Consider the following 25,532-nt stretch of genomic DNA (forward strand, 5'->3'; position numbering starts at 1 on the left):
TACAGTGACCCGGACATAAGGCTGAGTCATGAAGAGGCAGCAGCAGCTTGTGAAGCATGATAGGGGCTGCAGACCAGAAGAAAGAGATGGAGTAATGGTGTGCAACCACAGGAAGGGGCATCAGCCTTGCAGAGCTAATCCCCAGAATAGCCAGGAGGCGGCGCCATCCATGCGGTGAGTGGAATGCCCCATCACAGGAGACATTGGACACAACTTCTTGTGAAAATTTGGCCATAAAAACTAAGGACTAAGGGCAAATTTCTAAATGCACACTTAGCACAATGGCACAAAGGGAAACCTGCAACAGTTATGTTTGCCAACTGTAACAGCAACTTGGATGTGTGAAATTCATCTGGAAACGTGCTCTGACTTTATATAGACAGCATCCAATATAAAATACCAGCAGTTGAGATTCAACCTCACTGATTATCAAAAGCATAGCTGTTCAATTAATTAATAATTAATGTCTCAAAGCCACTGAAAGGATTAATAAAGCACTGTCATACTTGGTAATTCAATGAATTATTTATTTAATCTCTAACTAATCTCATATTCAACATAATAATCATATTACATATTTGCTTTAGGTATGTTTAACAGCATCTCTTTCCTCAGATCCACACAGATACAAACACCTCTTCTTAAAAGTTATTTGAAAGCTGCATAATTACCATGCTTAATTAATAAAACAATCTTATAATGAAGAACAAGTTTTTCAAAAGTGCATTGTCTGATCCATTCTAAAAGAGACACACACTTCCAGATATGTAGAATCAGAAGCACAGCTTCAGTCAGAAAGCTTCATCATATTAAACTAGTTTTTATTTCTATGAATGATCAATTTAAGAACTGTAAAAACTCAGTAAACATAAAAAAAATACAATAGTATAGCACTTCCAATGATCTGCCAGCCCTAAAACACAGTTAACCTTGCACATGTTTTCCGTAAGCATCATTTTAGGAAGATGCTTCTTTAAGAATTAGTAATTAACCTAACAGTTAAACAAGTAACACTGTAAATTGCTAGACATGTTGAAACATTCAAATAAAATTTTAAACTAAGATTTGAGAGGTTAAAATCTGTAATAAAAATCTGGTAATTAATCTGGACATGTGACCTAGCATTTCTGAGCTCAAAACTGATTAATTTTTAAAACTGCTTTATGGAATCTGGCATTCCATTAGAATCTGCCACAAGGTTAAGAAACAACAACAATGGACTCTGTTGTAATGGAATTTTATGTTAGAATCACACTTTGTCCTTTACATAACCTAGGAGTTTTCAAATTATCTTAGCAGTTAACTTCCATTTTAAAATTTTAGTATTTGCACTAAAAAAAATCCAGATGTTGTAAGTTATTCCCCTCCCCTTCAGTTTCATAATTAATTGCAATGGCTTTTTAAAATCAGCTTAACTGGATTTTTTTAGCAGAACTTTCACTGCAGAGAACTTCCTACTGCTTAACAGCAGTCCATTTTCAGTACCCAAGGACCTGTTTGCTACCTCAGCCTGCCATTCTAGAGGAGGTATTCAGCATTGAGAGAGTAACATTTAGCACTTTCTAATCCATCAGTGTCAGGGCTCCCTGACAGGGCACTTATTCACACACACTCATTGTTATTCAATTTGCTGCTCATTCTAGGTAAAAATTCCTTGCTCTCCACAGCCCCATCGATTGGGATCATTTTTCAATCTGGTTCCTGGCTCAGTGGCCTAGTCTCTCGGTGGTACTGCTTGCTCCGCAGGCCGACATTGCCAATGCATGAAGAGCTGATTTATGAATATAAAACAATGTTGGTACCAAGGGATTAGGTTCAGCCACTAGAGACCACTGGAATACATCTTACTGCTGCCAAAAGCTGAACTACAGACTTCAAGCAGTTTAATTTTATGCATGTATTTCATTATAAGTCTTGACTAGAAGCTTTTCTAGACAAGACAAGCAATCAGACAATCTTGCATCGTTTGCTGAAATCCAAATTTGTCCTTTGTCAGCATAAACAGTTTAATTTAATGCTTTCACTCCTGAGTAAGCACTGAGTTTCTTTTAAACCCTTTGCAAAGGAAGACCATTTGTATTCATCCACAAAAGTACTTTTACTTTCACACTCACTACAGAAAAATCTGTTTTGCCCTTATATAAAACTATCCATGGTGACCAAAAAAAATTTACCAGTTAATTTGTACTAATTTGTCATTTGAAAACATTCTTTGGAGTTAAGTGTGACAACGTACGTATTTTTTTTTTTAAATTAGGAGTTAAACAAACAACAACAACAAAAATCCTTAAGTTCCAGATGCATCTGTAAAGAGAAGGGGATAGCCATCTCCATTACAAATAGTATGCACGTCTGAATCAGTGAAGCAACCCCTGTAAAATGGAACCTATTTGTAAACCATACAATGTGTGTACCTGTTCTAGGTACTGAGCAACCAGATGAAGCAGCATAAACTTGGTTTCAAACACACAGCATATGAAGACAGATTCATACTGTGCCATTTTTCAAATAGTGATAACTGTCTTTGGTCTGTAATGAGGTTTCAAAGTTCCAGCCCGTTATCCCCAGCTTCGCACCCATCAGCCATGTAATTACCACTACTCTTGACTTTCTCTCTCTCTCCTTCTTAAAGGCAGCCCACCCCAAACCAGTCAAATCTACCACTTCCTGCCAAGAACCTTGTAACCCACCACCACTTTTCTGCACATCACAACAGCACCACAATCTTTAGATGTTATTTAAACATTACTACTATTCAAGCTTTAACCAAATCTATTTTAATTAAGCATGGAACCTGTCTGCACAATGTGGACTAGACGGGGTAGAAACCGTACATTTGATGCTGAGTATGGCAGCATTCAGGATGTTCTTTGGTAAACTGGAGATTACTTTTTGTTTATGCTTTTAAATAAACCACAGAACTGGTACATCAGAAAATGAAACAAGTTTAAGCAAAAGAGAAATAAAATGGCTAGAACTGTATGTATATCTTACATGAACTGCTCCTGTTAGTTGATTTTCTTTAGTCAAAATCTGTAACCCGCCTAGAGAACTATCAGACTTAAAGCTTTTTAAAGCAAAAGTGCCAAAAGAAACCATATCGATAAAAGCAGATTGCACTCCTACACCACGAGTTCACTAATCAATCACTACCTATTCACATTATGAAATAATTTATGGTTTTATATTTGATAATGTATTGGTTTTAGAGCACATTATAAAATATAAAACCAAATTAATAATTATATTTTAATTCTATCAAGAGCTAGAGTAGATCATGACATCACATATAATACAACTGTTTCATTAATTTTATATGCTAAGTAAACAATTTACCAGTTTCTAAGGTAATGGCACCATCTATTGGTCTAACACCACCTTAGCAGAATATCTGTAAATTAATCAGAATTCACATTACAAACTGCACAATCCTGTTAATTTACGGTGTTTTACTTTAGCAACCTAAAAGGCATTTAAAACCCTAATTGCTAAAGGATCTGTGTTATAAATAGGGATGCGTTAGATGTTAGTTTTTTTTAAAATGCATTATCTCTTTGTTTAATATATTAAATCAATTCTTAAAGGCCATAATCTTTCAAGCAATTACCTTGTAAATGGATGTGTGTGTGTATATATATATATTCATCTCTCTCTCTCAAGCACTAATGAGAAACCCATTCTCAGTAATGTTTGTGAGAGGCATCAGAAGGAAACCTTTTGTAAGTTGTCTAATATCAGCTTATATAAAGGAGTTTAGAATGTATCTAGTTTTCACTCACATGGAAGAAAAAAAATTAAAATTACACAAAAGTAACGATGAATTGTAGTGTTCTCATGATCACATTTTGTCTCCAAATTCTTCTCAAAGACACACTGCAGACACCAGAAATGTTTTTATAATCCAGTCAATAAAAGACATTCTTCTACCTGTGTTCTTCAGTTCTAACAAATTAAGTAGAATGCTACGATGCCAATAAAAATAGCCCTATTATTCCTGCCAATTCAGTAGGGAATAGCATGGGGGGGCTGGGGAGAGCAAAGAGGATGGCATGAGGGTCAAATGGATTGGTAAACAGGAGCTCAATTAACCACAATCCCTAGTAAACATCCATTTTTTTCAGCCCATCTATTCACTGATGTGGCATTCTGCAGAATGGGCAAATTATAATTGAGAAACTGATGGACGCATATTAGGTGGTGGAGGGAGAAGCACAGGTAGGGGTAGATATCCTAAAGTGTTATAACACCTCCTCCTGGACAGAGGTACCACCCCAGACCTCCAGGGAAACATCAGTGATCCATTGCTTTGGTTGTCAGTGTTTTAGAGAAGCAGAATCTTTGGCCATTGGGGTCTGAGTCAGCAGCAACAAAAAAGTCATCCTGTTTCTAGACATAGTTGTTGTGGTAGCTGATTTTAAGATATTCTAGTTAGATGGAAGTTCTTACTGAAGACAGCCCTTTAAAACTTTGAAGAATATACCACAGAGTATTTTATATGATTGATCTGAGGAGTCTGAAAAGCCTGTGTAGAGGGCAATGAGTAACCTAATTTAAATTTCACTTCAAACTTTCTCCATTTGAAACTCTTAGAATGACAGTAACCATACTAGAGATGAGGACAAATTTAAATACTGTAAATCGGGGTGTCAAACTCCTGGCTGGCAGGACAGATCCAGCCCACTTGATATGTTTATGTGGCCTGCACATTACATTCACATTCTGCAGAATCTGCACTTTCATCTAAAAGAAAAAGCCCTCAACCTCCAAAATACGGCCAAGAATCAAACGATGCAAAGTTGACTTCCTGAATCTGCAGAAAGCCAGAAATAATGGCTCTAGCAATGTCAACATTCCCAGCCACATTAACTTCAGATGACCATTAACTATAAAGCCCAATCATGGCATTGTACTGAAATACAAATTATTTGTACTTCATTACTTATTTACATTGCAGTAGGATAGATAATAAGGATGACAACTTTTAGTTACTGGCTAGAGGCCATATTTTCTATATTTGAACTTTGTGCAAACCTCCTATTAACATCACTTGGTGTCTGGTGTGGGTGCAGGGACCTAAGTAGTCCTAAATTTATTCCACAGACCATAATTCAAAATAGAATTCAGCGCTTTCCAAAGAAGGAGTTTGACACTCCTGCTATAAATGCTCACTTAAGAGAAAGAATAGGTGAAATACTGAGATACTGACATTTCTGTGGCTTTACCTTCAACTGTATTTCCATGCTATTTTCCTTCCCGTAACAAAACTACAAAGGTTACAGCCATTATGGCTCACCTGCAAGTCACAGAGCTTGTTAAATACTACAAGATTCTAAACACAGGGGTCCTCTGGACATGTCTGAATAATTAAAAAATTGATCAATATACCTAGAAATAAAATCTTATCTAGATGACTTGGATAGATATCCCAAGGCTTCCCTGAGGAGGCATAATGTTTATTCTGTAAATTAGTATTTCCAGATTGTCTAATACCTTAAAAAAAAAAAAGGAGTACTTGTGGCACCTTAGAGACTAACAAATTTATTTGAGCATAAACTTTCGTGAGCTACAGCTCACTTCATTGGATGCATGCAGTAGTTTTCTCTATGTTAGTCAGTCTCTAAGGTGCCACAAGTACTCCTTTTCTTTTTGCAGATACAGTCTAACACGGCTGCTGACACCTCTAATACCTTAGTTTCCAGATAACTTTCTTTAAAAATAATTCTAGTCGTATTAAAAACTTGTAGAGGATAAATTGGAAAGTTCACACTCTGATACATTTTTACCAATCCTCCTGCAAAAAGTGTCACTAAGCCAAGAGCTGGAGATAAGCGATCATTTACAACTTGGAGGCTAAGTCTGCCTAACAAAGAAGAGTTAATTAATAGAGAATTAAGAGAACACTGCCTACAAGGAATGTATCTAACACATTTTAAAATGATTCACCTGATTAGCCAAGACACAGTAACTGGAGTGGGGATATCAAGTAATCACAGTAATTTAAAGTGACCATAGGTGAGCCCCCACTATAGAAATGGTAATTGAGGATCACTTTCTACTACCATGGCAGAATACACTTTGCTTGCATTACCTATTATTTGATTATATAATCCAGGTGGCCAGAGTGCATCTGAGGGCAAATACATAACTTTTATCAAGTAGCCCACACCCAAACTCACCTTTAAAAGAACATAAAGTCCAAATATATCTTCAACAGTCACACGTGTTACATGGGGAAATAAAGATAACTGACTATACAGGGGAAATAAAGCACTAGCAACTACATCTGTTTCAAATGCAGCAATCTGAAGTACTGTAACAATAGTAGGTACAGAATTTCCACGCTTAAGTATGAATTTTAAATTGACAGTGTCTCTTTAACATGGCTAGCAGAGATAACAGGTTCCTGTGTAATATGCTCCATTTTAATCTTGTCAGCTGAAAATGGCATCTCTTCCATATTAACTATGAGTGCTTGAAGTCACTGTCTAACTTTATGGAAGCCATGTATGGCTCTCACGTCACTACCAGCTGGCTGGTACAATCCTTTTTGGGCAAAAGTTTGGTTGCCCTTAAGCATCTGAAGAGCCCAAATCTTGCCATCAGATTACTTTCCTGAATAATGGAATTATGAAGAATTTTGCTATAGCTTCTCTAATATTAAATAGTCATTTGTTGTAATTCCTACTATTTTAACAACAATGGAGTGTAACACAATATCTATGAATGCCCTAAGTTCCCAGGTTCAATTGGAACATTCCATAGATGACAGCATTTTTCACAAGTCTTTAGATTTTGAAGCATCATAGAATTCAAATTTGGATACCCCAGGAAGTTTTCATTTTACTTGACTGTTCAAGCATCTTTCTTCAGAGAAAGAGGTTACTCAAAATAAGCAATATTAAATGTGAAAAAACAAACTGAGTATTCCTCCAGATTCTTCCTAAAATATTATTCAGTTTTAGTTCAGACAAAGGCAAACCTAAACAGTTATTGCAGAAGAGCTTTGCTTAGACATGAAGTGCAAACACTGGTTGAGAGAGAGAATGACAAGCTCCTATGAGCAAAGTCAGTGAACAAGGGTTAGAGCAGAATATAGATTCTGTATTCTGTGATAACATAGTGACCTCCTAGTATACTCACTGGAGACATTTATATTTTCTTCAGCAACTTTATTTAAGGAGGTCTGAAAGTTAGAAGATGATACACTCAAGTTCCTTTTTATGGTTTGCAGTGATGCTTTTTGCTAGTGAGCAAAACTGAAGAGTTGCAAGGGTAATAATCTCTGCACTTGCCTCCTACCCCTAGGATGGAGAGTCAAAGAATGGGACCAGTATTTTTTTTTTTTTTTTAAGAAAGACAGGCACAATTCAGCCAAGGTGCACAATGATTTGTGTTCTGCTGCTGCAAAGACAACAGAGGAAACACAAAAGTTGAACATTCAACATCAATTATGCTCACACACCACGCATAGGTGAACTCCTACTATACAACCCAAAATTTGTCAAATTGCAGGTATGTCTCAGACATTTGGATAATGAGGGTTTACATGTATCCTGTTGAGGTCAAGTTTTGGGTTTTTTTTGTTGTTTTTTTTTTAAGAGGATCATCAACATTCACTAATTAGAAAAGAATAAAACATATCTAAGAGTACCTCTACGCTGCAATTCGACACCTATGACTAACCTGTGCCAACTGACATAGGCGCATGCTATGGGGCTGTTTAATTGCAGTGTAGATATTCAGGCTCGGGCTGGAGCCCAGGCTCTGGGACTCCATGAGGGGGGGAGGGTCCCAGAGCCCAGGTTCCAGCCCCAGACCACAAGTAAATAGCTCTGTAGCCTTAGTCAGCTGACACAGGCCAGCCCTGGGTGTTTATCTGAAGTGTAGACATACCCTAAAAGCTAAGAGGATGTGCTCTAATGGCAAGAGTTCTTAATAGGTGGCCCAGATATCCCTGGATTCCAATCGTATCTGAGCAACTGCCTCATTGCATGATAGTAGGAAATTCATTTGACTCCACCATGGAACCCACCCTCCCCCGAAAAAAATCAGCTGTAAAACAGAAAAAGCAACAACTTCTCTGATAACCAGGTGCTGTACCCAAGCAGGGCTTTTATAGGCTTTGTAAAAAAGGATATAAGGACTTGATGGCAAAATGCCTATAAATACTTTGCTATACATCCCTTGAACTTTACCTATATTTGGTCTCCTAGATGCAATGGTACTTAATTCTTCAAACTCAGGACACAAAATTGTTATTTTATAGTTCCCATTTTCAGTGTTACATTCCTTAGTTCAAAATGAAATGTAATATGTAGAGGGTTTCTGACTCAATTTTTTTTTCTTGGTATACTTCTCCCTCCCTCTCTAAAGCCCTGGATTCTTGAGGAACATCAAAGGTTGATCTTTCTGGTCTACAAGCCCCTCAAACATTTTGAGCACACAGGCACTGTCACTGGGTGTGCACTGGCTATTTAAGGCAGACTGTAGATGAAGCATGATCCAATCCTGACTCAGTGTGAAACGGGCCTTCTAGGAGATCTAGTCTTCAGAGGGATTCTGGGAATTGTAGGCTACTGAAATGCATGCTTTCTACCAAGAGAGATGGGGAAGCAGTCCAGGAGATGGTACGGGCAAGGGCTGGCACAGAGGCCTGGGAGAAGAGAGAGGAGCTCTGGGAAGGGGTAAAGCATGAGAAGGAGAAAGCATGAGGTAATACAGAAATGATGTGGGTAGCAGGCCTGCTGCTGGCACCTGTTTAGGGACCCAGATTGGGGCTTCCAGCAAGGGTGGGAAGAAGTGCCCTGCTTCATTCCCTGGTATTAACAGGGGGTGAGAATTGAGGTCCTGGGAAGGAACTGCTTAGACTGAGAAGGATCAAGAGACTGGCTAATCTTTTACAATGGAGTAGAAGACAGAGCTTGGGAAGGACCAACGGATTGCATAATATTTAGTTTGGACTTTTCTGGTTGCCCTAGAACAAGGGTTCTCAAATTGGGGGTCATGACCCCTCAGGGGACTGCAAGGTTATTAAGTAGGGGTCATGAGCTGTCATCCTCCACCCCCAAACTCCTCTCTGTTTCCAGCATTTATAATGGTGTTAAATATAAAAAATGTGTTTTTAATTTATGAGGGGGATCACACTCAGAGGCTTGCTGAGTGAAAGGAGTCACCAATACAAAAGCTTGAGAACCACTGCCATAGAAGGAGAGAACATTTGCTTGGTCAGAGGGTTACACTACAAGAAAACGCCCCCCCTCATTAACCTATCCACCGAAACCTCAAATCTCTGCACCAGTCAAAGGGAGACTACTGACTCGTAAAGGGAAATGGAAGCCTGGATGATGGGATGTCAGACTAGATAAGTAATCTTATTATTAGAGCCCAGCAAATCTGGAAATATCCGCTTTATATCCATGGATGTGGATATCTGCTAGCCACGTTTGAGGATGGCAGACTGGATGCAGATACAAATTTTGTATCCACACAGGGCTCTACTTATTATAGACCCTTTTAGTGTATGTTTTAGAAAAGCCTTTTAAGTTTTTGCTTTCGTGTGGTCCTCAATGCTTTATAAGATTTGATATTTAAATAGACACTGCACATGATAAGAGATGAAGAGCAGACAGCCCAGGAGTAGAAATCTGTGGGGAAAGTGAGTTTCGAAGAACGAGGACATTAGGTACACACAGAGGGATTTTGTTTTAGGTGCAGGAGCTACATGAAAAAACATGAGACGTTATGATGGCCAGAGTGTGAGGAGGTGTATGACATTTGAATAAAGTTGACTACATCAGCCTTACAGGTCATTTTTCCAATAACTAAACAGCTTATAAAGTAATTGAGGACTCATCTAAAATGCAGTTAAATGTATATCATTTTCTTCAGACTACAGCAGTTGCAGAAAAATACTATAAGAGTGGAATATACAGTGGGATTGAAGAGTCTCAAAACAGTAACGGTTAAATGACTTGAGGTGGCAGTCTATAAGGCCAGTTACTGAGACCAGAATTTACAGTGAACACTAAAGAGAGGGACTGCTTGAGAATTTCTGTTCCTTACCATATTCAGAAACTCACATTAATTAAGCTTTTATCCTATCAAGACAGGGAGAAGGCTACACAGAGATCACTTCGCTCATCAGTGAAATGCAGACACTTGCATCTGGGGTGGAACACAATTGCTATTTTGCAGTGTAGAAACACTGCACAAAGATTGCAGACACTGAGTAAGGCATGTTTACTCCATTGAAACTACCAGGAAACAAACACGAGAAGGAATGTAGTTACCCAAGCTGGAATTTGGGCAAGACACAAGGTTAGTAACCCAATTCTTACAGACCGATCCCTGGATTCTTTATTTCAAATGGCCAGTAAACAAGAAGAACAGTAGCGATTCTAAGTGTCAAGTCTACTGAGGAATCCATGTAGCACATTATCTAACACCAGCTCTTCTACAACTCACCATATTTTTTTGGCATGAGACGCTACAGAAGTGGTTTTGAAATGTAGAACCATCAGTATCTTACTTACTCCTTCTTAATTCTGAACTCCTGACACCACTTATGAATCACAGAATTTAAATTTGTAAGAAATACAAGCACAAGCATTTCAGTTAGCAGGCAATGTAGCAACATTACTCACCCATAGTGACATAGGGCAATTTGTCAGTTGATCCATGGGGATAGATGCTGTAAAGGTGAGGTCCAGAGACATCTACTCCCCCTAAAACCAGAGCAGCACCAATGTAACCTTGATACCTGTTGAACAAAGTACAAACATGAATTTAGACACTGATAAACTTAATTTTACTTTAACATAACATATGCATTCTAAAAACTGAAGTACTTTCTCATTATTATAACAGGTTGTTTCTCCATGCATAATAACCTAAATGTGTATCTTTCAAAAACATGCCAGTCCTATTAGCCAATATTAAATACAGACACCTTATTTGGTCTAGTTAATCTGCCCCCCCCCCCCTTTTTTAAACATCATTATACAAATTAAAAATAACTGTGTGGCTACCTATCAGGAGCACTCTGCAAATGTCAGCAATGTGTAATGACTCGAATTAAGAAAAATTAACTCTAGTGCATAGAAAGGTACTGTAGTATTAAACCGCCATCGCCTGAAACTGGAGAATTAAAATGTTCAGCTGCAGCGAATGTGCTGGACCTCGACTGGCACACTTGCTGTGCTAGAGCACTACTATCCTGTGCACGCCCTTCTTTTGTTAATAGAAAGAGAAGCCAAAAAGTTAACTTTTTCAGGTCTTACTTGAAGTATCGTAATTCCTGCATTTGAAACAGGTTTTTATTTTATTGGAAAGAGTTTAGAAATGCATGCCCTTCTCCACCTCTATTTTTAGTCTTTGGTTGGTCCAAATGTCTGGATTGCTTTTAATGACTGTCACATGACAGCCCATTGGAACAGCCAAGCTGACCAACAGCAAGCTGCCAACCTGATAACCTGAATTACTATAACTCATCCTGACTCCAGATCACTCGGTTTCATGGAATGTTTTGGTTTTTTTTTCCTTCTTCTTCCTCCTTCTTCCATCCCAGACTTTAATTTTCTGGGAACTTTCCTGATTGGTGGAAACTTTTTTTAATCACATACACATACTTCGTTCTTTCACCTTCCACCCACCCACATGAAAAACACTGTATTAAAATAACATTGGCATGATTTAAAAAAAGTGATGGAGAACATGCCCTCAGTCCGTTCAGCCTGGAAAAACTGGTAATGTGGTTTAAATACCCACCCACATAAAACAATGCTTGATTCTGATGGCAAACCCATCAGTTGAAACTATTTTAGGATGAATGCCCTACAATTTCCAAGTGAAACATTACATTTCCTTTGCATGTCTCCCTCCCTCCCCCTTCCCCAAACAATAACCAAAAAGTCTTTGGCATATTGGCCACCTGGAAAATCTGAGGACCCTAGCCAATATCAAAGTGACAATGGGTGTACTGATTGAATTAATTTTAAATTAAATAAAAACAAGTTTTAAATTTAAATGAAGATGCTGCAGAATTCCGAGTCTTTGGCAAAATGGTTCCTCATATACTCTGACTCCTTGCTACATAATTTAGATCCAGTTTACTAGGGCTGGCTGTACAGCTGTGAGTAAGGTTACAGCAAAGAGGGAAAACATTAAGATCAGGAAAGTTGTACTTCGTAAGTTTGTTTAGAAGAATGTAGCAAATGTCTGAAGTGTCAGTTGAGGGGACTGGACTACATAAGTCAAAAATAAGTTTCTATTGGTGGTAGTCTTTCAGAACCTGATCATTCAAAAACTCTCTCAGCAATAGATAATGCCACTAAAAATACAAACCTCAGCTATTAGACCCTTAAATAATTCAGCAGCTAATTGTATCCTATGGAGTGTGTGTAAATACCTAATCTACCTTTGTATCTCTTTGCAAAGCTATATTTGAGAGGACAACGTTGTAGGGAGAAATGGGAAATCCGAATGGTTTTGAGGGACTTTGTATTTTCCTCTATCATCCTGCCTCTGTCTTCACTGTTTGGCTGGGATAAGTGACCCAAACAAATTGAGGGAACATTGGACTAGCAGTAAAGAAGGGTCTAGTATTTCAAGACTCAGTTTGTTTTTCCAGCTTTGCCACTGACTCTGACCTTGGATCAAGTTATTCAACCTCTGTCTTACTTTCCCCATCTGTAAAATGGATATAACACTTAGCTACACTGTACCTGAAAGGTGGTGGATGTTTAAATAATGCTTGTAAAAATTTAAAAGCACAGTCTTGTGTCAAAGGACCCATGGGTGAAGGGTGCTTCTGAGGTGTCATGTAGTATTACTGTCTGTATAAAATTGTTGTATTAAATTGTAATCACTTTGTTTCAGTCCTTTGATATAAGACTGTTTTTAAATTCACCACATACAGTGCAGAAAATGGAAAGACAACTCAGATTGTTTCTTTGCTTCTGTCTGACAAAGAAAAATGAACAAAGTGCATGGCAGTTTTATGATAAAATATTGATATACTTTTGACTTCGGGTCAGTGTCTGCAAGGAATTCATGGAGTTACCTGAAAAGCATCTGTTTGAGCATTCGGTTAGCTGTGACAACTCTCGGAAGCCGTCCAGTAGACAAGGAATGGAGCTCCAGATTGGAAGAGATCAGCTGAGTTGTCATGTCAGTGTCTGCGGCTGTCCCAGCACCACAACAACTGGAAAACATTTTTAGCAAGTCACCAAGTTAAAAACTCTTAAACACTGTATTTAATTAATATCCCTCTTCTTTTAGTCACTAGAAACAGGCAGTGCTACTTCCAAGGTGGATACCAGCTATTCGGAGAGGTAAAATTAAGATGACTTTATTTAATGTGATAGATTTTCATAGTCTCCTCCCCTAGTTTGCTTTGATTTAATCCAATTCACATAATTGTTATAGTTTCCTGACCCTTTTACTATATGAAGACCACTCACATGCATTCAGAGTTAACAATAAGCATTTTCTTTGACAGAAAGAAGTCTTTCCAATAGCAACTGTAGGGTAGGATGTTTAACTGCTTCCTATTTAGATACTCCTGCAGTTTTTTCAACACGAGCGTTACAGCCTTACGCTGATACAGGAGAAAAAATTAAATTAACCAGATACTAACCGTGAAACTAACCAACCTATTTTCATTGTCTGGCATGAATGACTACCAAAAGGAGACAAACAGCATTACTGGTGAAATTAACTACCATTTTAAAGTTCTCACCTTTAATCTGAAGTATTAGCAATAAGGCGTACAGTTTACGAGAATCAACACTAAAATTACACGTAAAGTTTACTTACTGTAAAACTGACAGTTTTAATACTTACTAGATATTAGGAGAAATGAAGTGTATTTTTGAACAGTTCTTGTCAGCAACAACCATCCCCTCAGTTGCTCTTGTATCTGCTCCAAGGACTATACCATCCTACAGAAAAGGTGAGAAACTTAAAATCAAAACTTTGACAAGATTTAAAATTATTTTACTGCTCATGTTACAGCAGTCTGTAATATGCAATGACAATGACCACTGTCACTTTCTGCAATTCTCACAATAATAATGTACCTTCCAAGAGAGAGAAAATGGTAAATATTGGGCTGCAGAAGAATTTGTAATGGACAGACGTTCCCGCAGCACCAAAAAGAGACTGTCACCATCAAATATACAGCAATGTGTCAGGAAAGGGCAAGCACTCTAAAGAGAGCCTGTGAGTAAAGAGAGCTGACAGAGTAAGTCAGCAGTGGACTGAATGCCGTGTTCAGCTGAAGACGACACTTTCGGAACTTTCCAGTGAGGTGACAGGCTAGCAGATCTTAATTGAAGAGGTAAGATTTCATGTTATTTTCCAACTAGGTTTCATATTGTGCGCATCACCACAGTATCTCTTGCCACCTGAAGGAACAGCCAACCCAGATTACAGGCCAGCTGTTGCCTCATCAAGAGTGTGGAGTTTGGCTTTTAAAGTGCAGTGACACAGGAGACTAAACATTACATTTCATCTCATCTCTAACTTCCAGATAAAATATGATCTATTTAGAGTTTAATGCATGATTATTCCTAAGTGTGAGACCTGTACAGGCCATCTGGGATGTAATTCTGTTTTTCATCATCATCAGAACAGAAGATTCTGCAAAGGGAATTTAGCTGACTGTTCTCCTGATAAACAGCAAGAAAAATAGAATGCAGATCTCTCTTGATGTATTCACTCAACAGCCCCAAAGAACTCATGTGGGTACACAAAGCAGAAGTCTCCCCGCATTTACTCAGGGCAAAAACCCCTTATGCAACAGCTGCTAACCCCAGAAAATGTGAAGAGCTGAGTCCATTACAAACATCTTCCTGTGACTCTTAGCTACTCCGTGTTGCACTCTGATGTTACAGTGACGGGGGCCCTAGGAGCATGTGCCCGAGGGAAGGAGGTAGAGGAGCAATCTAATCTCACCTTGAACACAACTCCAGCAATGGTGGTGCCTGTCTTCCGGGCTGCAGGGAGCCGAAGCCCCTTCTTAGTGAACTCTGCCTCCAGGAGCGCATTCCTGGAACAAGGGGAGAAGCCAAAGGGAGAATAAGGAGACATGGCACCTTCACAAGCAAGGCTTTCATCGTTTCCTACGCCTCCCTCCTCAGTTGGCTGAACTGCCCGGCCTCGCCCCCACACCACCGGGCCCCGCCTCCCCTCCCCGCCAGCCCGGCCCGCCCCGCCCCCACACCACCGGCCCCCCCTCCCCACCAGCCCGGCCCCGCCCCCACACCCCCGGCCCCCCCCGCCAGCCCCGCCCCGCCCCCACACCCCCGGCCCCCCCCTGCCAGCCCCGCCCCGCCCCCACACCACCGGGCCCCGCCTCCCCCCCCGCCAGCCCGGCCCGCCCCCACACCACCGGCCCCCCCTCCCCACCAGCCCGGCCCCGCCCCCACACCACCGGGCCCGCCCCCCGCCAGCCCCGCCCCGCCCCCACACCACCGGGCCCCGCCAGCCCGGCCCCGCCCCCACACCACTGGGCCCCGCCCCCCCCCGCCAGCCCCGCCCCGCCCCCACACCACCGGGCCCCCCCCCCGCCAGCCCCGCCCCGCCCCCACACCACCGGGCCCCCCCCCCCGCCAGCCCCGCCCCGCCCCCACACCACCGGGCCCCGCCTCCCCCCCCCCGCCAGCCCGGCCCGCCCCGCCCCCACACCACCGGCCCCCGCCTCCCCCCCCCCGCCAGCCCGGCCCGCCCCGCCCCCACACCACCGGCCCCCCCTCCCCACCAGCCCGGCCCCGCCCCCGCCACGCCCCCACACCACCGGGCCCCCCCCCGCCCCCACACCACCGGGCCCCCCCCCGCCAGCCCGCCAGCCCGGCCCGCCCCGCCCCCACACCACCAGCCCGGCCCCGCCCCCGCCCCCCCCGCCACGCCCCCACACCACCGGGCCCCGCCAGCCCGGACCCGGCCCCACCCCCACACCACTGGGCCCCGGCCCCCCCGCCAGCCCGGCCCCGGCCCCGGCCCCACACCACCAGGCCCCCGCCCCCGCCAGCCCCCACACCACCGGGCCCCGCCTCCCCTCCCCACCAGCCCGGCCCCGCCCCCGCCCCCACACCACCAGGCCCCCGCCCCCACACCACCGGGCCTCGACCCCTGCCCCAGGCTGAGCGCCCTGGATGAGGGGAACGAAACACCCCCCTCCGCTGCGCCAGGCGGGGCTGCCCCACGGCTCAGGCTCCGCAGCCCGGGCTCCTCCAGGCAGCCTCCCTGCGCGGCTTGCGCTGAGTCGCGCTGCCGGCGCCGGCCCGCTCCCCTCTCTCTAAGCGCCCCGGTCCCGCCGCGCGCCCCGCCCCCGGCCCTCACCGCGCGCAGTTGTCGAAGCCGAAGCCGCTGCTCGGAGCCTGGAGCACGGACACCGCCGCCATCTTCGCGCCGCCGCGTGACTCAGCGAGCGCCGGCCGCGGAACCGCTTCCGGGTCACCGCCGCTCTCCTGCCCCGGAGCCGGAAGGGCCCGGCCGCGGCCTGGTCGCGGAGCGCCCAGGCCCGAGCCCGCGGTGACGCCCACCCGCCCCGGGGCTGGCTGCAGAATCGGGCCCTTGGAGGCCGGGCGGGGCCCAGGCCCGGGCCGCTCGGACAGCACGCGCCAGGCCCCGCGCCAGTCAGGAGCTGGGCGTCGCAATCCCGGGAAAAGAGCAGGAGAGGACTTGTGGCACCTGAGAGACTAACCGATTTACCTGAGCCTAAGCGTTCGTGAGCTACGGCCCACTGCATCGGATGCATTCCCTGGAAAATACAGGGGGGAGATTGATCTACACAGAGACCATGAAACAATGGGTGTTACCGTACAGACGGTACGGAGAGTGATCACTTAAGATCAGCTAATACCAGCGGGGGGGGAACCCTTTCTAGTGATAATCAAGGTGGGCCATTTCCAGCAGTTAACAAGAACGTCGGGGGGGGGGGGGGGGGGGGGATAAACAAGGGGAAATAGTTTTACTTTGTGTTATCTGATTTGTGTCCATTTATTCTTTTATGTAGAGACTGTCCAGTTTGACCAATGTACATGGCAGAGGGGCATTGCTGGCACATGATGGCATATATCACATTGGTAGATGTGCAGGTGAACGAGCCTCTGATAGTGTGGCTGATGTTATTAGGCCCTGTGATGGTGTCCCCTGAATAGATATGTGGGCACAGTTGGCAACGGGCTTTGTTGCAAGGATAGGTTCCTGGGTTAGTGGTTCTGTTGTGTGGTGTGTGGTTGCTGGTGAGTATTTGCTTCAGGTTGCGGGGCTGTCTGTAAGCAAGGACTGGCCTGTCTCCCAAGATCTGTGAGAGTGATGGGTCGTCCTTCAGGATAGGTTGTACATCCTTGATGATGCGTTGGAGAGTTTTAGTTGGGGGCTGAAGGTGATGGCTAGTGGTGTTCTGTTATTTTCTTTGTTAGGCCTGTCCTGTAGTAGGTAACTTCTGGGAACTCTTCTGGCTCTGTCAATCTGTTTCTTCACTTCAGCAGGTGGGTATTGTAGTTGTAAGAATGCTTGATAGAGATCTTGTAGGTGTTTGTTTCTGTCTGAGGGGTTGGAGCAAATGAGGTTGCCACACTATCAGAGGCTAGTTCACCTGCGCATCTACCAATGTGATATATGCCATCATGTGCCAGCAATGCCCCTCTGCCATGTACATTGGTCAAACTGGACAATCTCTACGTAAAAGAATAAATGGACACAAATCAGATACGGCTGCTACTCTGAAAACAATCCCGGGAGTCTGGGGAACGGGGCAGCGGCGGGGGGTGTCATTTGGTTTCTGCTTTTGGAGCCTGCAGGTCCCACTGGGCCCCCCTTTGGAGCTTTCTCGTCAGGCACAGGGCCAGACGCGTCTTTTCCCGTTAAGGATGAAACCGCCCGGCCGCTTGACTCCAGGAGACGGGGGCTTTAAGGAGAACGAGGCTCAGGACAAACTCCCGAGAGTTGGCCACGCTGCAGGGCGACGCGCACCCTGTTCTGAGCAGGGTGTTCACAACTGGAAGGCAGGGCCGTGTGACTGGGGCCAACTTTTTCCCATGTGATTTGTAAACGATTTTGCCAGGGATTTTTTTCACCTCTTTAATATTCACTTTTTACAAATACCCTAGTAAGGAAGTGTATAGGAATATTCACAGAAACAGCCAAGTTAAGCAAGTATGGCAAGAATACATAGACATTATTACAAAATAAAACCTATCTGCACACACTCCAGATTCTAGGAATTATGCTCATCCATTAAGGAAACTGAGCAGAAAACCCTGGGGCACACCTGGGAACCATTGAAAGGCTTGCCACAAACAGACAGGAGTGGGGGAGCTTCATCGCTGCCCTAAATGCAAGAGGCATAATGGTGATGGGAACATGATGGGAACATGATGATTAAGGAAACAGAAGCAGCTCATGTGGCTTGGTTAACTAATCAAAACATCTTACGTTTTGAATAGCAAACAGTCTCAGTGAAATGCTCTCAGATGAGATGCAGACCAAGAATCATGTTTCAGATAAGTACATTTGAGACAATCACAGTTTGTTCATAGACAATGGGGTAGGTGGTGAAAGTTATTGAATACATTATTCATCATGAATTATTCTCCCAGCTCTAAAAAAAACAACAAAAACCCACCAGCAACAACTATGGGTGATGATGAGACATGTTCTGAAGAAATGTCAGCTGAAGTGTATGCCTGACTATAGGTGTCAATATGCTGCAGGCTAAGACCCTGATCATTGCATGTGCTTAGCTTTACTACCATGAGTAGTCTCATAAAAAATCAATGTGATTGTTTCTGGTAGGAAAATTAAGTACATGCATAAGCATTGTCAGGATTGGGACCTAACTTGCTGAAGTTGTAAACCTTACCATGGAACCTGGTCCTATTGAGTTGGGAGCAGGATCAAGTGTGAAAGATCGTAGGTTATCTCTCTGGAGCTCTGTGTGACTAGTGCATTCTGCTCTAAATGGGTGGAGAGCTGAAGGTTTCAGAGTGAGAGATAAATTCAATAGCAAAGGATTGGCCACGACCATGTAAAGCCTTTCACAGTAAGGGAACCGAAGTAAAGGGACAAAAGGAGGGTGATTCAGGAGGTATACCAAAAGAAAAGTTGTTTTAAAAGACAAGGCAGTGGAGTGTTCACCAATTGTGAGTGTGCATCATTAATCATGGGTGGCACGTGACTCCACCGTTTGGGGAGGCTGCACACACCTGGACTGTGGTCTCCCCCTGAGGCTCGCCCCCACTTAGCCTCCTCCTGCAGAAGCCCCACTGATGCTCCACCCCTGTCCCTGCTCAGCCCCCTGCTTGAGGCCCCCTCCACCACCTGGCCAGCCCTTCACGGGTGCCTCTTTGCCCCTTCCCCACCCTCCCATTGGCCAGCCAGCTGGCACTCACCTCTCATGTGGATGGAGTGGGGATGGGAAGAAGCAGAGTCTTGTGGGAAGAGGAGGAGTGGGACCAGGACCTTGCGGTGGAGCGCAGGCAGGACACCTATCATTTTGACAGCAGTGTACTCTAAAAGTGGTGGGCTGGCTTAGCCTCCCCTGGCCTGTTATACCAACTGCCTATTATGTCTGAATATACCTCCAAAAAAAGGACTTCACCATTTCTTGTCTTATCCTGTACTTCTCACCATCAGCTGATCCTGTCTTTCACCTACTCTCACCAGCCTCTCACTTTGGTAAAGACTAAACTACTGGAGCTCTGGCCTCAGCAGCTACCAGTTGCTACTCTCAAGGTGGGGAGGAAAACAACTGTGTCTGCATCATTAAATATGATACATTTATGAATGGGATTATATGGACTGGATGACCCAAGAGGTCCCTTCCAGCCCTATGTCCTAGCTTCCTATTTATACAGAAAAGGAGAAGGGATCTATACATTTAAAAAATCCTCATCCATATTTAAAAAAAAACACAAGGAAAAGCCACAGGAAAAACCAAGAGAGAAAGTTGAAATTGTAAAGGGGAAACAAATGATCAAAGGGGGCTATGGAGCTTCTTCTAGAGACAGTCAAACCTGTAAAATGAGAGCAAACAGCATAGGCACATGAAAACCATTGAGTAGAGTAAACTTGATTAAGTGTTAGACCCTGATTCTGCAAAAACTTGCATACACACTGTGAATCATTTAATTGAAGTCAATGTAACTAATTGGTACATAAAGTTAAGCAAGTCTTTGCCAAATCAAGGTTTAAGACTTCCAGGAAATTAGCTCAATCCTAGTGATTACTCGTCTGATGCTGCTTTAACCAACCACCAGCTGCTGAATTTCTGATGTTGGTTTGGGAGAGAGCAGCTGGGGTTATTAATCCAGTTGGAATATATCAAGCAGAATAGCCTCCACAGACCTTTTGAAGAGAGAGATAGTAGAGCAGTTTGTGAGACTGTAGTGATAGATAAATACTATACCTATTTGTCTAATTTACATAGTTGCTATCCCTTATGGTTTTCTCTACTGGAGTTGCTAGGTGTGTGCTAGCAATAAAAAGGAAGGAAATGGTAGAATGTTGAGGTTGTTATTTGGTGGGTAGAGTTTGGTCTTGTTTTTCCCTGTTATGATTTTTATCATCTTGTCCTATAGGTGACTGTTCTCATTTGTTAAATTCAATTAACTTCTGTCATAAATATAAAGGGAAGGGTAAACCCCTTTGAAATCCCTCCTGGCTAGGGGAAAGCTCCTCTCACCTGTAAAGGGTTAAGAAGCTAAAGGTAACCTCGCTGGCACCTGACCAAAATGACCAATGAGGAGACAAGATACTTTCAAAAGCTGGGAGGAGGGAGAGAAACAAAGGGTCTGTGTCTGTCTGTATGCTGCTCTTGCCAGGGACAGAACAGGAATGGAGTCTTAGAACTTTTAGTAAGTAATCTAGCTAGGTATGTGTTAGATTATGATTTCTTTAAATGGCTGAGAAAAGAATTGTGCTGAATAGAATAACTATTTCTGTCTGTGTATCTTTTTTGTAACTTAAGGTTTTGCCTAGAGGGGTTCTCTATGTTTTTGAATCTAATTACCCTGTAAGATATCTACCATCCTGATTTTACAGGGGGGATTTCTTTATTTCTATTTACTTCTATTTTTTATTAAAAGTCTTCTTGTAAAAAACTGAATGCTTTTTCATTGTTCTCAGATCCAAGGGTTTGGGTCTGTGGTCACCTATGCAAATTGGTGAGGCTTTTTATCCAACATTTCCCAGGAAAGAGGGGGTGCAAGTGTTGGGAGGATTGTTCATTGTTCTTAAGATCCAAGGGTCTGGGTCTGTAGTCACCTAGGCAAATTGGTGAGGCTTTTTACCAAACCTTGTCCAGGAAGTGGGGTGCAAGGTTTTGGGAAGTATTTTGGGGGGAAGTTTTGACCTAAGCTGGTAAAGATAAGCTTAGGAGGTTTTTCATGCAGGTCCCCACATCTGTACCCTAGAGTTCAGAGTGTGGGAGGAACCTTGACAACTTCTGTGTAAGTGTTTGGGAGAAATGCTTCCCGGCAATGAGAGCTGACTAGAGAAAATTGTACTTGATGCTCCTATCCTATGTGAGATATGCACTAGTGTTGGTAGCTAGATATTTCTGCCCTGTTGATCTCATTGTAGCTCTCTGTGAAACTAAATATTCCAGTTGATCAAAACTCCCTCAAAGGAGTGTCTTTCTCTTGACAGAAGACAGTATCATCGGCTGATAGATTAATGTGACTTTGGGAGACATTTCTTTTCAACAGTGTTCCAAAGCTTCCTTGTCCAGCTGGCTATTGGTCTGCTGCCTAGGGGCTGCTTAACAGAGCTGTTCTTGCTAGTCTGCAACTGCTATATGTTGAACAGCATTCAGTCAGGAAAGTAACTGGGTGGGCTTGGCATTGGTAGCTGTACTTGTACTTAACACTCTGAGAACATGTGCTGCAAACCTCAACTGTTCCTCTAAAGCCTTTGAACTTCTATATGCCTATGACTAAAAAACAAAAATTAAACTATCAAGTGTTCATAGGCATGAGTTATACAGGCCAATACATTGTGTGTGTGTGTGTGCATGCCAGTGTGATGCTGGATTAAGTCTCTGATTTCTACATCTGCAACAAGTGCCCTCTCAGACCTCCCAAGGCTTGTGGTTCTTGCTTCAATGGTCACCAGCTTTTTTTTTCTTCCCCCTCCCCCACCCTAATGTCTATTTCTTACTCAATCCGTGTGAGCTAAGAGTTTTTTGTTTAGCTTTTAACACTGTTACTCTTCTTTCAAGAGTACTTGCCAAGAGATGGCCTTTAAGCTAGGAAGTGTTTAGAGCTCTCTGTGCTGTGTTTAAATATTAATCTTCATCTAAATGCAGCTGTGCATGTGAGGCTATTAACATTTAATGAGGCAGTTCATGTTTTCTCTACCTGTTTAAAGTAGCAGCAGCCTAGCTTCTGCAGAGCAGTGAAGAGAAAATAGTGTGCTCAAATATGGTTGTAGCCCTCTTGACATAGGAGAGACTTGCCACTTTCTAGTATTTAGGATTGACTCTCTCCTGTACTTTCCTGGACTCTGGGGTGGGAAGGTGGTTTGAGACCCACATGTCCCTTCCAAACAGATTGGGGGGGACATAAGAAATGTAACCTTGATCTGACTTTCCTAGAAAACTAAATACATTCCACAAAGTTTGGGTCTGGTATCAGTCTGTAACCCACTATGATAGACTTGCTTAAAAGAAAACAATTTCCCCCTCTGGTGAGGGGCAAGGCTTGTTGGATGTGTGAACTGACAATGTGGGGCCTGTAATGAACACCACTACATCACTCATGCCCAGTGAGATGTCTAAATCAAGAGTTATTTACTAGAATTGTTACGTGAAATGAGTTTATTTACAAACCTAAAGATGTGAGTGGCAGTTCCTCCTTTTGGCAGGAAATAAAGTATAAATCTTGCATGTCAGTCCAGGCCATTGCTGAAGTTTGCTTACTTAGAGTGTGTCCAGAGGAAGGCTTTCAAACAAATGGCCCTGGGCTTGACTGTGGCATGCAGAGTACAGCTTATAATTGGATGAACAGACTTTTACTGAGTGGGTATGAATAACCTAAGTATTTTCTCCAGTGATAGGCTTTGAGCACCTACTGACTGACCACCTAGTCCTATAGGAATTTAACTTCTAACGTGAAGCTGGAGTCAAGAACAAATCATTGGTTCCCCAAGAAATCTATTAAAGGTGACAGAGGGACCAGAGAAAGGAAGTGAAGAGGAATGCATTAGTCCATGTTATGAAGCTAGAGGCACACTTGAACCCTAGGGGATACAAATGCTGGCATAGTTCTAATCTGAAACTATGGGAAATATCTGCATGACCTAAACTGGGGGGCAAGGAGAGGGTTGTGAAAAACTTAGCGTCTCCCGCTAGATCAGGAAATACAGAATCTAGATTCTAGACAAGATTTTGCTAGTGTCTGTGTGTTACCTTAGAGTGTCTTGTTACTTTCTCTGCCTTAGTTCTCCCATATTTAAAATGAAAGTAATGCAATTTTACTTTAGGTTTGTGGGACACAACTAACTGCCCTTGTAAAACACCTTGAGGGCTTTGGGTGACTGATACTACTAAAAATCATACTTTAGTTAAATCAGTACAAAAAAGTTCCTGTCGATGGCTCAGTATGGCTTTTGCCATATTGAAAATGCAACCCTACTAATACAAACAAAAAAAAATCCTCCTCCTCTTTCTCCCCCTCCCCCTCCCCAAAAAAAACCAGGAAAGATGAAGGGGAATCCATTTCAGCCATAGATCTTATCCCTCAATGCACAAATCCCACCTCTTAGTTCACCACCTCATGCCTCAAAAGCCTGGAATTAAGAGAGGTTCTTAGCAGACTAGCCAGAGACTTCAGTATTTCAGCCTGTTGGTCTTATCTGTGCTTCTAAAACCTTACACTGGTAGGAGTCAGAATGCTGCTTTTAGAAATTTTGTTCTGGCCCTACTGTACTCTTTTTCTTTCTTTGAGGAAAAGAGCCTGGATTCAGTAATGCCTCGTGTGAGTTTTTGAAAGGTTCATTTTAGCTGAAAAGCTCGTTCACTGCATTTTGTGAAGCATATTGCAAGAGAGTCCCTTATTATAAATATTGTCCTAGGAGATGAGTGTGTTATCTGGACAATGGTCTCCAGGCCACATTCTTGGGTGAGCAAAGATTCAGTTACAAATGATGTCTATGTGATGCGGGGTAGTGAAGGCTGGTCCATATTAACCAATGAATCCTCTGGTCTATCTACTCTTCCTGCCCACTGATTGATAAAAGGAATGAAACTCTATAGGCTTCAAGAAAGGACTATGTGGAGAACGGGCATGTATAGATTTTCAGAACTGCCTAGGCACCTAACTCCCATTGACACCAATAAGAATTTGAGACTTCAGAACTCACTGAAGTGCTTGTTAATACTTGGCACTCTAGGGCTTGCCAACACACATCTGTTAGTGGTGGGGAGGGAGAACTTTTTACCTCCTGAGGCGGTATTTTGTGTGTGTGATTAATACAAGTTTGCCAGCATCTAGTTGCCGTCTCAGGTTCTGACCGGTAAAGCGAAAACTGCTCCTTCACCCCTACTCAGTCTTTTTCAAACCTACAAATAACTTTTGCCACTTCGAAGCTTATGCTCAAATAAATTGGTTACTCTCTAAGGTGCCACAAGTACTCCTTTTCTTTTTTCTGATATGCTATGACTCTCTTCCTCTTGCAGAACAGAATTGGAAAAATGAGCAGTGCAGCAGCTTCTTCTCAACTGAAGTCTAAAGGAAGCCTACCCCAGGTTCTTTCCCCAGTGAAACTTCTATGCTAGGTGCTCAGCCTCCAGGACACAATAGTATCAGAGTAGTTACAAATGCTGAAATGAGCAGCTTTGGTTTGAATCCTGAAGATATGATGCATTTTACACCAGAAGCCAGCCAAACATCTTGCAGACTCTTGCTGAACAGTAGTCCAATCACAGACAGCCCAAGAATGAATGCAACGTCTCAGGTGTCTGAACGAAGCTTGCATGTCTCTAATCTCTCTCCTATTTCTCTTGAAAAGAATGATAGAGCATCAACATGTTTTTCAGATGAAAATGTGCTACCAAGAATGGAGTGGATGAGCAAAACTGTCATACAATCTCTGTTTCCTCTGCTGAAAAGGAAAGTACTTAAAGATGGGACAGAACAAAGTGTACAAAACTAAAACTCTTTCTGTTAAAGTGCCTATTTCAAAGAGGTGCAGCTTCCAAACTAGTCTGTCTGATCCTTCTCTGGTGACAAAACCAGAGACTAGCAAACATCTCAGGTGCTCTCCTGGCCAAATGTGTACTTAGGAAAATGGGCCCAAGGTGGCAAAGAGCAGGTTACCCCTCTCTGTCAAATACTTTGGTCCCTCTCCTCAACAGTGACCAGATAACCAAAACATTAGGCAGCAAAACTGCAGAGTCTCCAAAAGGTTCTGATGTCCCTAGAAAGGAAGCTGTTAAGAACACTGCAAATGTACAAAGCCCTATACGCCCTCATGGAACTCCTGTTAGGGAACTAGCTGCTCATCTGTGGGTCGCCATGATGAGAACC

At 43.0% G+C, this 25,532-nt stretch overlaps 1 protein-coding gene across 1 annotated transcript in view; it reads right to left on the reverse strand.

The window, feature by feature from the left end:
* PSMB7 (proteasome 20S subunit beta 7) overlaps positions 1 to 16,465 on the reverse strand; it is a 40,837-nt gene extending 24,372 nt beyond the window's left edge. Inside the window, exons 1-5 of the mRNA XM_048822459.2 lie at positions 16,342 to 16,465; positions 14,956 to 15,049; positions 13,843 to 13,940; positions 13,061 to 13,201; positions 10,644 to 10,759 (exon numbers count right to left, since the gene is read on the reverse strand). Of these exons, the coding sequence (XP_048678416.1) occupies positions 10,644 to 10,759; positions 13,061 to 13,201; positions 13,843 to 13,940; positions 14,956 to 15,049; positions 16,342 to 16,403 (511 nt within the window). The 5' untranslated portion in view covers positions 16,404 to 16,465. The remainder of the gene's footprint in view (positions 1 to 10,643; positions 10,760 to 13,060; positions 13,202 to 13,842; positions 13,941 to 14,955; positions 15,050 to 16,341) is intronic.
* Positions 16,466 to 25,532: the final 9,067 nt, after the last annotated feature.

This window comes from Caretta caretta, chromosome 16 (assembly GCF_965140235.1).
Source record: "Caretta caretta isolate rCarCar2 chromosome 16, rCarCar1.hap1, whole genome shotgun sequence".
Lineage (NCBI taxonomy): Eukaryota > Metazoa > Chordata > Testudines > Cheloniidae > Caretta > Caretta caretta.